At 44.9% G+C, this 15,704-nt stretch overlaps 1 protein-coding gene across 3 annotated transcripts; it reads right to left on the reverse strand.

Moving 5' to 3' along the window:
* Positions 1-1,039: 1,039 nt before the first annotated feature.
* On the reverse strand, positions 1,040-15,574 carry AMMECR1L (AMMECR1 like). Of its 3 annotated transcripts, none has more exons than XM_027463894.3 (7): positions 15,282-15,567; positions 13,506-13,950; positions 8,070-8,180; positions 7,480-7,594; positions 6,669-6,759; positions 5,586-5,682; positions 1,040-4,470 (listed from the first exon to the last, which is right to left on the reverse strand). In XM_027463894.3, the coding sequence occupies exons 2-7, from the start codon at positions 13,910-13,912 to the stop codon at positions 4,359-4,361; spliced, it is 933 nt and encodes a 310-aa protein (XP_027319695.1). In that variant the 5' UTR covers positions 13,913-13,950; positions 15,282-15,567; the 3' UTR covers positions 1,040-4,358. The 3 variants fall into 3 exon arrangements, with proteins under 3 accessions (XP_027319695.1, XP_027319696.1, XP_071898561.1); XM_027463895.3 differs by lacking the exon at positions 15,282-15,567 and adding an exon at positions 14,875-15,078; XM_072042460.1 differs by lacking the exons at positions 1,040-4,470; positions 5,586-5,682; positions 6,669-6,759 and adding an exon at positions 6,769-7,052 and having other exon boundaries at positions 15,282-15,574.
* Positions 15,575-15,704: the final 130 nt, after the last annotated feature.

Raw genomic sequence — 15,704 nt, forward strand, 5'->3', positions numbered from 1 at the left:
CTGTGGATGTTAGTTTTATGGTTGACTTCAAAATTTGCAAGTCACCTGGAAATCATGCTAGCTACAGATTCCTTCTTAACCCAACACTTGCAGTGCATAAGAAAATTATCTTTACTAGTATCAGAAGTATAATTAAGGAAAATACATCTTTGCACTAACTAAAATCTTCCAAGGAAATCTAATTGCTAAGTTTTATGCTTTGGAGTTGCCCTGAAGTCACTAAGTTTCTTGGGCATATTTAAGTCAAAACTGTGCTCCTTGTTAGGGCATATATTTATGTTGCTGGTCTTAATCTGTTCTTCACTGGTACCCAGGACTGCATTTCCCAAGAACCACAAAGGTGAACTGTAGGAGCTTTAACTACACATCTGCCATACGACAGAAATGACCAATAGCCTGAAAACGTATGGAAAAACATTTAAGTCAAAGGTATGTGCAACAAAACGTGCGTGTGTCTCAAATCAGTTATCTTGTCCCAAAGCAGCCATTAAAATACTTAATAAGAAACTAGAAATATGTCTTTCTTTTTAATTTTATTTTTTATTTTGAAGATCGCTTGAGGACAACAACCTGTAAAGTACAGATAATCTTTTTTCACTAGCTCATTTTAAAAGACCAAAACCAAGTCAGATTTAGAAATCCAGGATTTGTAGAATGCTAAAGAATTCAACTTGCATGTGCTGTATGTATTTCACCCTCATGACAATGAGTGGAGTTATTGCCAAGTGAACTTTATCTGAGGATACAAAGATTTTGCTGTATCATGAATCATGCTATACTAATGAAAATATTTAAATTTTATTTTTAATTTTCCTATGTCTCTTTACTTTCTTACAGTGAGCCTGCCATGATTATTTTTATGCTTCCAGGCAGCTACCATTTCATTTTTTAGCAACCTCCCTTGTCCTGAACGTATAACAGCATTTGGAGGGCGGCTTGGTGTTTGTACAGATAGCATATTATTCAGCTTGCTAGATGAGAAAGATTTCATTATGTCGCATAAATGCTGTGAGAAACCATTCAAAGAGGACAGTACAAATCATCTTTTTTCCATTATGATTTATTCTCTACAATACTTCATTAGAGGATAGAGTTCAATTATTTACACTCAGAAGTTATTATATAGGTAGGAGGCAACCAAGTGTAATACAAATAATTGGTCTGACATCTCTGCACTGAAGGTCAAAAGAGGTCTCCTGCTTTGAGGAAATAAATTAACCAAAAATAACCCAAAACAAAACAACATGTAGTTTCCAAAATACAAACAGAAAACAGCACTAATAGTCAGTGAAGATTGCAGATGTTTGTTAGTATACTATGAAAACAAATTATCCTGTGCAAAGGTTAAAATGAACTTTTAGATTTCTTACAGATTTTTCTTATAAATTGTAGATATTGTGATACTTTGACCATAAAACCTTCCCAAACTGAAGTGATCTCAGTTGAGATTGACAGTTGAACATAATAAAAAAAAATTAAGAACCTCACAGTGGAAACATTCCAACACTGACAGACTCCAGTGATCAAAGACATTCTTCTGTATTTACTGTAAAACAAAGACAATTCATACTTGCAGTGAGATTATTTCTCAGCTGTGGTTATCATGAGAATAAGCCCTTCTAGACCAAAAGGCACTTGCTTCTAAGGATGAGATAAATCCAGATCAAACCAGGTGACAATTGCTTTGAGGAGTATTTCTAACATGCTGTCCCAGCAAAGTAACCCCAGAAAAAATTATTAAATCGCTGGGTTTTGTGGCCTCCATCTTGAGGCCAAAGTACATTTTGTTTCTAGTTCACTTCTTTCATCCTTATGCATAGCTGCCATGTAATGATCTAGAAATGGGATTATTTCCTGAGACCACCTGTCCTTGTCATACCTTTTTTTTGTGAGCTAATTTAACTATTGACACACTTTTTTTTTTTTTTTTTTTGCCTGATTTTAGAGCTGGACCCTTATGGAACTAAAGCTGAGAGGGCCCGTTTCTTAGGCAGCAGACCAGTGGTTCTGATTTACTAGCTTCTCTCCTCACTGCAGCAAGACAAGAACACAGTACATATTTAGAGGTGTTTTTGTTTTTTTGTGTTTTTATTTTTTTTAAACAGACTGAGCAGGGAAATGGAAGTGGGAGAGGATAAGGCTTCCTCAGTCCCAAACCATCTAGCCCGCTTCAAGCTCAAACCAACCAAGTCACTCAATCGTAAAATTCTGTTCTTTAAAAATGACAGCTAACCCTCCCCACCCCACCCCTTAGTCATCCCCTATTCAAATAAAATTAAATCAGGAAAACACTATACACTGCTGAAGACACAGAACAGGGCAAACAGTTGAAAAAGAAACAATAGTTGAGAAGCCCGGCACTAAATGCCTGCATGACCAGTCTCACTGAGCGTGCTCAGGGGTGAAGTTTTAGCACCATTTTTTTTTGCTCTTTTTAAACCTTTTAGAAATTAAATTCTAACATAGAACACTTGAACAGTAATGGGTGTAGCCCTATGTATCATACTGTTTGACAGCTGAAAGGTGAATGGTATGTCCAGAGCTGACCCCACCCTCCCCCATCACTGCAGGGCACCTGGGAGAGTAATTACAAACCACTCAAGTTTGTAACAAGACCGATTTATTCTCAGCAGCAGGAAATCATGAAACAATCCCTTAATCTTCGATTGCTTTTCAACAACATCACAAGGGAAAAGTGGCAACTTAGAAGAATGACCCAGTACAGGAGGAAAGCTGGGTCGATATTGCACAGTTATCCAGATTAGGACCCCCTCCTTTCCCTCACGTCTCTCCTCCAGCAGCAGAACACGAAACCACCACCAGGCAAAACTGCACCGTCCTGTTTGCTTCTCTAGGACCAGCAGCAGCATGCAGTTCTGAGCTTTCTACCAGCCCTACTCCCTGCCACGCCAGAAGAGAATTTCAGGCTTGGAAAACCAGCCAATTTAAAAAGTCATCATTACCACACACAAGCAAACTTTAAAAGACATATGCAGCCAAACAGCCACTACTCTGCTATGCACTTGTATCTTTTCTCCTCATCATTGCTAACCCTCCAGGAATTTGGAAAAAAATATATTTTGTAGTCCAGTGACCTCATTGAGAGGGTGTCCCTCAAAGAGGCTGCAGAAATAACTGGATGACACACCTTCCTCCTACAGTACTTCTTGCAGTCCTCAGTGATAGGAGAAGTACAGAGTGCACATGAGTTCCATACAGTTCGGGCAGTATATGTTTTCCTCACTCATTGCCTTGATGTGGTAATGGAAAAGCTGTATAAGGTAGTTTACCAACAAAACTACAGTTTTATTCCCCAGGCCTGCTATAAACTAGAACACTGACAATTCTCACGATCAGAAGTCACACTAGAGAAAGTGGCTGTCCTATCAAAAGGAAGGTCCCCGAGACTGTTTTCTTAAATTAAACAAATTTCAGTCACTTGTCTCCCTCGTATGACTACAGTCAATTCCTTGCAATCCCCTCCCCATCCCTAATCCAATCAGGCTCTGTTACAAATGTTTCAACACAAAACTTGGTAGTAACAGAGAAGACTGTCCAGGGTATACTCTAGTACCTCGTCCTTCACATGCACAGCACCACATTTTGCTCTCCTAGAGGCTTAACAGCATTCTATTTCATAGCAGGCTACATTACAAAGCACTGTCTAAAAACCCAGCAAACGGTTAACCAAAAGGAGTTCTAGAGAATTCAACCTATGGTGGAATCTGAGAATTACAGCCTTCTAGGGTTTATTTAAATATTGGATTCATCTGCAATACCATCCAAAGGTTTTTCACACCTTGAACTGTTTTCTGTCCGTGAGGATGGGGTGCTATCCAGATGTTCAACCCTCCCCATATGATGTGTGGGGACTGCAATCAGCTCTTGGTACACAACAGATACCAGAGGTTAAAAAAATTAAAAAGAACCTAAAAAATGTTTTGTTGGACTCCGTTGCCCAGGCTGCCAGGGGAATGCTCCTACTTGATCTGGGGGGTTCCATAACCAACAGCTCGAGGTTCTGGAGTGTCGGTCACGCACAAGAACAGACCAGTCTCAAGTGGCACTTTCACTCCTAGAGGTCTTCTGCACCTCGCGACAGTTCATAGGCATGGAGCCCCGATCCAACTGAACCCCCACGCGGAGGGAAGGCTGAGATAAGGCTTGGGCCCCAGAAGTTCTGTCATGCTCTCATCTTCCCCCCAGGTCAGCTGGAAGGCAGACTTGGCAACGGAAGCTAGCATCATAAAATGGTGCAGTAATAGAAGTAACTGGACCAGGAAGAGGAGGCATCCGCCCCAATGATGTCGTAGCCGTTGGCAGCAACTGGGGGGTGGGACTGGTCATGCAGCCGTGTGTCAGGAGTAATGATTGTAGAGGGGGGGGGCATGAAGAGTGCCGTTCTGGAAACAATGCTGACGGGAGGCCATGTATTCCGCGTAACTGATTGTCACCTTCTCACTGCGGTACCTGCGGACACAGCAGCAGAACACGAACCGTGAGCAGACCGCGCAGTTTGGGCTCGGCAAAAGCCATTGATCCTACATCAGCTTCTGGATCACAGCTAACAATGGCAAAAAGGCCCCCACTGACTTCAAAAGGTACTTCGTTTGCCATCGCCTCATGTGAGAGTTTGGGTAAGTAAACTTTTAAGCTTGATTTAGCTTTGGTGTCCCAAAAGTTGAGCCCTATTCAAGGCAACCATAATTAAGAGGACTCCTGAAGTGGCATATGGGAAACAACTGATTAATTTGTATTCTTTTTATCTACTTCCTGTGGAACAGGGAGGAAAAAAAAAAGGACATGAGCTTGCTGGAAGCTGAAAACTCAACATTTCAGAGACTAAATAACCAGTATTTAAGTACTATTTGCTTTTCAGAAGATCTTCATACTTGAAAGGCTGGTGAAAGCAGATAGCAGAGAGTTGGGTAAGAGGAGGTTTGTTATAGCATACATGTGACTAGGACCATGATATCGAATCAGAATTCACAAAGTCCCTTCTGAGAGACCAGAGATTCCCAGAGGTGCTTATAAGCATACTACACAAGAGGTAACTTCAAAGTGAATTGCACTAAGTCTGTATTACACCTGATTTTAATGAAAACCTTTCTCCAGAGGCAGGGAACAACCTGATAAATTAGGGTGTTTAGGGTGTTTCTTTTAAACTAACATAAAGAGAATTGAAACCTATGGGATAGCTAGGGGTATAGAAAAGCAAATTATGAAAAGCAGCCATATTTGAGAATGGCTTGGTTTTAAGACAGCTGTCACCACAATCCACAGATCAGCACACTGAGAAAAGGAAGTCCGTTTTAAACATACAGAAAAATAAGCCATTTAAACTTTAGAGTGTTCTGCTTCATTTGATCTTTCATGTGGATGATTATATTAGAAGACAGTTACACTTCTCGCTTTGATCCTGCACAGACTGAACACGTTACCAGCCTAACACATTGAATTTATGTGTTTGCCCTTCAGCCTACGCCTAGCACGTGACAGGAGCATGAAGACATACACCAAGCACAAACACCTTAAATTACCCACAAAACACTATAAAATATAAGACAACAAATAAATCACCTTACCTGGTGAGCTTAATCGTTTTCCTAAAATCATTGGTAATGGGAGCCTTAAAGCCACCTTTCCTGAGTAAGGAGTCTATGGTCTGGATCTGATCCCAGTCTATTGAAAAATAAAAGCAAGGGATGATATTCAGCATAAAAACGATGTTTCAAGAGGAGAGGAGATGCATTAAAAGGCCTTTAGAGAAGCAAACTATACAGGAAACTGAGCTTTAGAGATACCAGTGCTGAACTGGACAAAATGGCCTTTTGCATGCACACTGCCTGCACATGCTAACCCCTTTTAGCTCATACTGAAACTGCAGTGGTCTATAAAACAGAAATTTCATTTTCTGTTTGACCTCTCTTCTTACAAAGGTCCGTGCATTGCTGTTATTGCAGGGACCCCAAACCGTTTCATCACGTGCCACTCAGTTTTAGCTCTTTAAGTCTCAAAATAAGGTAATACTTAGCTTTACATAGACAAATTGGGATCAGCCTGATGCTCTAGTGATAGCACAGTGCACTGCTATGTGAGAGATCAGAGTTAAAATTCCTACCTTAGTCTTTTGCCCCAGAGCCAGGAGGATGCGACCACTCCACTCTGCTAGGTGGAGGAAAGGAGGCAATATTTTGAGAAGTTACCATGGTGACCGCTACTATATTTGAATGGGAAGTGTGCTCCAGAGGGGCCCTGTTTCCTGCCCTCATCTGGAGGATGCTACTTTAGCAACAATGAGGAGGAAAGGGACTCTCCTGTTGGTGCTGTGCAGCCTGCAGTTATCCTAGTTGGTGGGAGAAACATAGAAGAGGAAAGACGCAATGCTAAATGAAGCTGGAAGATCCATAGTTTGAGATCCTCTATTTCTTAAGCCCTAAAACATTTTTTTACACTACGATACAGCTGGGCATAGATGTGGGATGAGACAGGCCAGATGAAGACCCAACAGCAGCTGTATCAGGTGTCAGTTATCCAGATTAAGTCTGGTGGATCCATGGCACTACTATGAGGAAAGCATTACAATCCAAACCCAAAATCCACAGATTTATGTTACCCAATTCTGTGACACAACATACTGATGTGGTTAGCTGTCATCTCAAACCCACCTTGTTCCTTAGCAACCTCAGGTAAATATGTGGCTGTGCGTTTGACACCTTTCTCATTGATGAACTCTATTCTGATCCCATGGATCCCAACCTATAGATGGAAATGAACAGCCGAATAAGAGGCGTTTGCTATGACTACGTTCATGATTGATTTGTCATTCCCGCAACACTGTGTACTTCTCTGTCACTGGCCAGTTTGCCTTTCACCTGGATGAAAGACATTCTCTTCCCCGCTCTGTCCTGGCCAGACAGGTCTCACAAGCAGCAGCATAAAGGAACCTCTGCCACCTTTCCCAGAGTCTCCCTGCCACTTCTCCTGACGTATGTCTTCTTCGAAGTCTGACATTTTCCATCTCTTATGCTGGTCCAGCCGGACAAGGATCCCTAAACGAGAGTCACGCCTAACTTAGCCCAACCACAAAGTCTACTAAATCTTCCTTGAACTAAGTATGCCTCTGTGTACAACGTCCTAAAATTATCTGTAGTCTTAACTACTTTTTACTCCCAGTTTGTATTTACAGCATCAAAACACTTCCCAGGATTTACACAGGTTTACATATACACATCTAAACCTATCTCCTCTTGGACCAAATTCATTAAACACTTTCTTGTCTCATTGACAAGATCCCCCCTCAGTCAAAACCATACTGTTAGCCCATCACCTTCCTCCCTTCTTGTTTCCCAGCCCCATTTTTGCTGTTCCCAGCTTGACTACCCATACCCCCTGGTAACGAAGGAGACACATCACTATGTACTAACCCGAACCCAAACGGAACGAGTGATGCAGAGTTCCAAATGCACCTGTTCTCACCTCCCAGTCCAGGTAGTCACTGGCATCCTCAAAGTTAGTGAGGAGGGAGACAGAACAGAAGAGTTTGGGCAGCTCCTCGCGGGTCAGGGGTGGAAATCGGCTGTCCTTAAGTGCACTAGGGGAAGAGAAGATACATTGCCTGAGACAAGTGCCCGATGAAACTGTCAAATGCTCAGTTATTCCCTAGTTGATTATGCCTCCTTGATTATATTTGCTACTGCAGAGAAAGTGATTTCCATCTACTCCTAATCTAGTGAACTGTAACATGCAAACATTTGTACAAGCTTCCTGACACTGCCCTCCACTTACTGCGGCTGGAGAGAAGTTACGTGCTACATAAGATGTCAACACTGCTAGGACGCAAGACAAACCCAACATTAGCTTTAAAACATCAAATTCACTCGTCACAAATATGTCCTGCTAAATCCCAACATGTTGCCTCACCCTGTCACACAATTCCCGTGTTTATCTTACCGTGAAGCATATTACGTTTAACTACATCAGTCCAATAAAATATCTTAACCTTGAACCCTTACAGATCCTCAGCAAATTCAGCAAGTTCAGATTTATCTCATTTTCAACACAGTTACCTGGTTAATGTGTATTCCCTGAGTCCTGAGTGAAGATTCATGGCTGAAAAGGTCCCGATGCAGCCACGAAGCCGCTTGTCTCGCCCCGTCTTCCACGTCACAAAGAGTGGACTGAAAAGGCAAAAAAAGAAAAATGCTGTAGTCTCTAGAGATATTTCTTGGTTAAGGAGAGACCAATAAGGTCTAAGAGAGCCTGTATGCACACACTTGTTTTCTCTCCTTCTCTCTGGTAAAACCCAGCAGGCACGTCTTTGCACCTGCCATCTAACAATAATAAAAAAACACACACTCACAAATGGTAATAAACAACATTCCTCCTCACACCTTTTCAGCATACTTCCTTCTCTCCACCAGTACTCTGCAATGTCTCCAGCAGCACCCTCCTTGCCAGTCTGCACTGCTTTCTGATGAGTAATAGTTATCTGACCCTACCCATCACCTCCGTGAATCATGACCTCACTCAGCAGCGTCCAATAGCTTATATGACAACTGAAATTAATACAGCCAGAAGAGATTCCTTATTTATAGTACTTTGGAACCTGAAAGACCCCCCTAAGCATTCTACAAACCGCCTATTATTCAGGTTTGCAATGATAGCTTTGGTTTTTTTTTCTTCTTCTAAATGTGTAAAAAGCAAGCCTGTTTTTTTACCCAGATATTTCCATGAGGATCCAACTTCTGGGTCCATCCCTAGCACTCAGCTTATGTTCACATCTCCTTCTGCTTACCCTACATTTGATTTACATTTCCACAGATTCTCTCCTGTTGAGCACACATCCGAATCACTATACCCTTCCTACATAAACATCACACAGATTGGCATTTCCTGATCTACCATAAATTTACAGGCATAACACTAGATTCTCAAATTCAGCAGGCTGATTTCAGTCTTTTAAGCCAAAAGTCACAATTAAGTCCCAAGAAAACACGAGGCTCAGAAAAACAGTATTCAAAAGAGCTCTGTGGAGAGATAACCAGATGAAGAAGATAGCAAATATTAAGGGCAAAAAGTTCATTTTTAAAGAAGTGAGTGTAATTGCAAACAGCTGTGGAGAAAAACAGTAAAGAAAAGACAATGGTGGCTGCAGCTCCACAAAAAATGTCTGAACATCTGGAAAATTGTGCAAGGCAACTGCTGATGCTGATCTAATTATAAAAACAGGGTAATTGATCTTCCTTTTTTGGATTACAGAGTACTGAATGGAAGAAGCCGTCACTTCGAACCCAGACATAAATGAGAAAGTTGGTCATTAGTGACAGCAAACATCAGTCTGGGGATTTCTGTGGAACTTTAGGAGATAAATAATACGATAGAAAACACACAGCGTTAAGAAAGTCATGTTCTGAAATTAAATAGTGGCGAAAGTTCTAAAACGTGGAGACAGGACTGATTCTACATCAGAGCATAGGCAATCACTTTCCTCAAATTCCTGAAGCCCGTGTAAGCAATGCATTTTTGCAGTAAACATTAACAACACCAAGAGGTTCTGTTCAGGCAGCAACATCAGCACAGAGAATGGACAGTTCCTCAAACACAGGCAGCAGAGCTTCTTATGCCTACGTAATCAGAACATCATCGGCATTGCAGTGACAAAGCAGTGCCCAGTGATGTTCCCCAGAGCTACACAGGAATTACAAGACTGGATCACCGCATAAATCCAGCGCTCAGGATCTAGTTACCAGCTGTGACCAATGGCAGCAGTGCCACCCAAAATAGCGACCAGTCTGCCAGTGGTAATTGTGAAGTGCTTTGCCCACAGAGGAAGCAGAAACATTCTTCAGCAACTATCAGCCACCTTATGGCTCCTTGACCAAGACAGAGGATTTACTGTCCTAGTTTTCCAACACCACTTCGAGGCACTTTCAGGATATCATCCCTTTACATTCTCATCTAGCTACCATATGTTGAAGGAGAAAACAGAAACAGAGCGTATGAAAACACATTGGAAAGCTTACCAAAAAAAGATACTAAACGTACAAAGGAGATTTCTGAGAAGCTTTACTGTCACAAGCTCAGTGAAAAAATAGCTTAATCTAATTAAAGTTTTGGAACCATTACTTTGCCCAAATAGGAAGGGAGAAAATGAAAAGCCCTACTGATGGAATACAAATCTAGGTAAGTTCCTTCTTTTCTTGGATTCATCTTACAGGTTCACATTTCCAATTCACCTCTTTCCCCTTACAAAAAAAAAAAAAAGTTTCCACTGAGCTGTGACACAGCTTCCTGCATCTATAATAGAAGAGATATTACCAGAAAGGACAGGATAATTGCATTCAGAAGGCTGTCATATTTTAAAAGATCTCATTTGTAACATTTTTGAATGTGGTCATAACAACTGAGGCATAAAAAAAGTGTAAGATTTCATACAAGTACATAAAAATTCCCTATTAAAGTTTTTCACTGTAGAAGAGATGTTGCTGCTTTATCTCAGGAATAAATTCACTTAGCAAATTACAAGTCCAGCTGACAATAGGGCAATTGTTCCATAGACCCTCCCAGAAAAGTGCATTTCCCTTATGCTTTAAGACAAGTCACGATAATCTTTTGCCCACATTCACCCAAGACCACTTCCCAATACTCTGCAGTCATATCCTGGTGAGCTGCTGGCAACCATTTCCCTGCAGCCACAACATCCTCCCTGGGTCTGCTCAGAGCTTGTATGGCTGAGCATAGGCGAGCCCCAGCAACTAAAAGCTAGCTTCTCCAGCTGCAACTGCAAGGGGCATTTAAAGCAGCAAAACATGATTTGTTCATACCAGCATTTGCTTATACTAGGGAAAAAAAGTTACGGTACAGATTGTATAGGGTAAGTGTTTGTTGTCTTGCATGGCAATTAGAAGCTTGCACGGTATAGTTTTAGTATCAGTTAAACTACTACTACTGAATAAACCCAGCAGACTGCTGTACTAAAACAGCAGAAGTAACCAGTTCAATACCTGCATGTCACTCAGGTTCAATATTGTCATTTTTTCAGTAATGTGAATAGCAAAGGTACTGTTTTCTTCAATTACCAAGTTAATTTAGGGGTAACTCAGAATCTTACCACTTCTATACTGGTTTGTGAACCTCGTGGTTAAGACACGCGTGAGGCCCTCCGCTCTGCAGGCACAATGCTATCAGCTCCACAATGATCGTCAAGACTGCTGTCCACGTGCACATCCTCTCAAGCTGGTAACTGGAATTCAGGGTGGTTTTCAAGCCATAGCCCTGTAGCTTTAACATTATCACGCTGTTTATGCAGGATCCTGGCCATCACTACTACTATCTTTAGGGTTTAACAACAACTGAAAAAAATAAGCTATCTGAGAATTAGGTCAGAAGCCTGGGAATCTTTCTGTTCCTTCCAGCATCTGTCTCTGTCCCTCCTGAGAGGCTTCTGGTATATATCTGTTTTGTTCAAGCATCTCTTACATCGACATTTATAATGCCACAAAGGACAACAGTACAAATTATCTATGTATTTTCACTTTGCTTACTCTCACACATGAGAGTAACATTTGGCTTGAAGTTCATTACCTTACCAGCTCAAGCGTGACAAATCATCCCCATGCGCTGCTCTACCTGAGAGCAAACCCATGCCTTTCCCTGGGGTACAAGCAGCTACGTGCTATGACCAACAGCACGGATGCCAAAACACAACAAAATTCAGGCAGGCGTTTGACCAGATGGGGAAGAAAAAGGAGGAGCTGGTCTTGCTTTGGAATTATGACTTTTTTTTTTTTTAAATTATCAGCACAGAAATGCCCAACAAACAGTTTTTAACTTTTCAAAGTTGGACACGCAATTCAACCAACCAACGTTCCTGAAATTAGGCCTTTCTAGAAACTAGTCAACAGGAAGTGCAACAAAATCCTGCTAGACGTTTGATTTGACGCCAAAATAATGAAGCCATATAAGAATAATCTCTATTACTGACTAAAGAACAACAACAAAAAATCTTTACATTTCAAGCAACCACATAATAAACTAATGCATTATTTCCTAAAAGGAGCATAATTAGTTTAGGCCTGAAAAGCATCGGTAGAAATATTTCAGCCTAGGGAGCCCCTGGAACTATTCTGTGTTCCAGTCCAGAGCATATCTCCATTCACTTGTATTTACAACGTTAAACAGCTTAGCCCGCAGCAGCATTCAGAACATGAATCCATAATCCTGCCAGGATAATAACCAATACACAGCCTACATCCGACTGCTGACAGCCAGCAAGGTGGGGAAACATTCAACACAAGGAAAAAGTCCTTGACCTTCTTAAGCCATTACTCCTTTGCATCCATTTAAAAGTCATGAATTTAAATTAAAGAGGGAAACAACTTTGTACTTTATGTGTTGTTCTGGAGGTGGTCCCTAGAGGAGCATCAGAAGGTCTGTCTGTCATTGATCTTCCCCATGCAATCCTCCCACCACACATTTTAACAACGTTAACATTTTCACACTTACACATTCAACTTTCAACCAGACATTGGCTGCCTAAATCTCAGTCAGCAAGATGCCAGGTAACATTTTCATACATCCTGCTCCTCTCTTCTTTTCGTACACACCTCCTTTCTTCATCTCGGTATTGTCCTTGAAAGTCAGCTCTCTGTTTCTCCCTGCACAGTCCAGCTAGCACCATCTCCAAAACACATTTTCACTTCAACTCCTTGCAAGTGTTTCGTTCCCTTCCCTGGTAAATCCATTAACTTGGGCAACCCAACACCCTGGGGCGTCCTTGCCCAATTCTCACTAGCTCAGCTGTTGTTTCAGGATCAGCCAGGAACTCGCTTCAACTTCTTACTTGCCCCCCTTCCTGCTTTGCTAGCAGCAGAACATCTCTTCCCCTGTCCCGTTACCACCAGTGCCCAGCTTAAGAGGCAGAACCCTCTTCAAATGAATCCTTTTGTTCTCTCATTTTCTGAGAACTGCCTGATTTCAGTTTCTTGTCTGTTTTTCTAGCACACTTTTACAGAAGGCAGGTGCAGTTAATTACTTGCAGAGCGAGGAGTCCGTTGCAAAGCAGAGAGCCAACTTCTGCAGAGTATTACCACGAAGCAGGTTTGCACTCCCTGACAAAAGCACGGACTGTCTCATGCAACACATTAGGCCACAAGCTGAAGAAGCACCACACTTCCTCATACATTTGCTTAGCTCTCCTTCTGTAGAGTGGTGTTCTCACTTGAACACTGCTCTTCAGAGCTCCAATCATCTCCAACAAATGTAACGGAGCGATTTTACTCTTTCATGCACTCACAGCTATCCTTTTTGTTTCTGGTAGACCAAGCAATAAAACTTCCCCTTCCTCCTCCCCCTCCCTTCCCTTCCCTTCTTCTACAGGAAAACTCCCTGCCAGTTTTCCTGTTCCCCCATGGAAACCCTTCTTCCCCCCACCGCTGCCCTGAACCAAAGCAGAGCTCTGGGTGCTGGTTTCTCTGCTTTCCCCCAGAGATGGATTTACTCACTAGGGGTCATTGGTAAATCGAGGAAGTCGTGGCTGAGGGAAACCGTAGAGATGACAGTAGAGTACATCAAAGCAGTAGCAGCACATCTCCGCTGTCACCACCAGGTTCTTGGTGCTGTTGGCAGTTCCATTGGGCCGAGTAAGTGGGCTCAGAGCTCCTGAAGTGGGATTCATTCGAGTAATTGGGGAATTTCCTGGGCCCAAAGTCAAGTCAGATACGTTCTCCCTTCCATTGTTTGCGTCTGTATGCTGGTGGTTCTGAAGAGGACCTGAACTGGAGCCTGGTACCGTCGTGGCCTGATTCCCATGACTGTGCGTTCCACTCCCAGACAACTTGGGCTTCTTTACCCCACAACAGCCAGCTGCCAGCTTGGGCTCAAGTGGAGGAACACAGCGTCTTTTTCCCATCCTGCTTCAAAACTTGCTTCCTGGAGCACTGCAGAACCCTGGCAAGGAGGAGGAAACAAACAAAACGAACAAAAACAATACACAGAACAGTTACAGGTGCAAAAACAGCAGCTACTTCCTTGCTTCTGCTAAGTTGCTGGGTTTGTTGCAATAAAAGAGGAAGAAAGCCTTTGCAACACACAGCTTTTTTGCAACATGCCTCTAAGACAGAACACAAATCAATCCAGTGAACAAAATGTGTGCTTTTACACATAAATTGAAGGAGTGCATACACAGCCTCAAATCATGCTTTAAAGTTATCAGCACAGCTTACTGAACACTTGGAAAACAGGCACCTCATCAAACAGACAGAGCCCACCAACAAAACAAACCACAACCAGCATTCCTGTAAAGGAAACGGAATTGTGGAAAAAAATGAAGAAAAAATAATCTGGACTATAGATATGGCCTATAGATATATCCCATTCAATACTTCCTGAGAGCACTTGATCACTCTTGCCTGACAGCCGCACCAATGACAAAAAACATTTAACCACTGCCACCGCATCTCCCCTCCTCGTTCCCAGCAGAAGGGTAAGAGCAGCTCAGAACTGCACCTTTGGGCTTGGTCTCTCAGGGGGGCTGCCCTCGCTGTAGATGTGGCCCAAGCAAAACCCAAAGGTGAGCTCCGAGCATTGGAGCAGGGCTTTCTGAACAGCTGGGCACTGCCCAGGAGCAGAACCTACACTTAATTCCCCTTCCAGCAAAGTGACAGAGCCCAGAGGAGCGCTGCCCAGGTATGCGGGAGAGGGAGGGCTGAGGACCAAGCAGGGCTGGGAGGGAGGGAAGCGGTGCCAGCAGGAAGCAGACACGTGAATAAAACAAAGCAGCGCCGCGTTCTGCCTGCAAAGCGGAGAGCGCTCCTCCATCCCTCACAAAAAGGGCTGGGAGGATGCGGGGGGGGGGCTGGTGCTCACACCAACCTGCGAGGGCAGGCGGGGGTAGGACCCGGAGCGCCCCGCTGCCGGCCCCGCCAGCTCCCAACGCGGCCACGGAGCCGGCCCCCGGCTGCCGGCCGGCACCAGGCCCCCGCCTCGGCCCCGGCACCCAGCGGGCCGTGGAGCCGCCGGCTCAGCCCCGGGGCAGGGCCGCAGCCCCCCCGGCCCCCTCCCGCCGCCCCCCGGCTCGGCGCCGCCCTCCCGCCGGGCCCGCTGCGGGGCTGCCCCCGGGGGCCGGGCCCCGGCGCCGCGCGGCCTCGGCGGGGCCCAGCCCGGAACCGGGGAGGAGGAGGAGGAAGGGGGGGGGGGTGAGGGGAGGGCGCTTGGGCCCCGCTCCGCGCCCGCTGCCTCCCCGCGGCCCCCTCAGCGCCCCGGCCCCGCCGCTCGCCCACCTCCTGCCCCCGCCCGGCCGCCTTCCTCCTCCTCCTCCTCCTCCCGAGGGTCCCGAGGGCCGCCTCAGCCCAGCCGCCGCCCCGCCGCCGCCTCAGGGCGCCGCGTGCCCGGCGGGGCCGCGGGCCGGCAGCGAGGGGAGCGGGGCGCGGGGCCGAGGGCAGGTCCGGAGCGAGCCCGGCCGCCTCCTGCCGCCCGCCCGGCCGCGGGAATGGGCATAGTCCGCCCGCCTCCCGTCGGCCCCGCCGCGGGCAGCGGGGGCGCTCGTTCCCCCGCGCGGAACCATAGAGGCGGGCGGGGGGCCCGCCGCGGCTGCTGACGGGACCAAGGGCGGCGGGCGGGGAGCGCGGCACGTGACGGAGCCGCCGCTCTGCTATTGGCGCGCAGCGGGAGGGCGGTGCCACGCGCCGCGCGGGGAGGGGGGA

This window comes from Anas platyrhynchos, chromosome 9, assembly GCF_047663525.1.
Source record: "Anas platyrhynchos isolate ZD024472 breed Pekin duck chromosome 9, IASCAAS_PekinDuck_T2T, whole genome shotgun sequence".
Taxonomy (NCBI): Eukaryota; Metazoa; Chordata; class Aves; order Anseriformes; family Anatidae; genus Anas; species Anas platyrhynchos.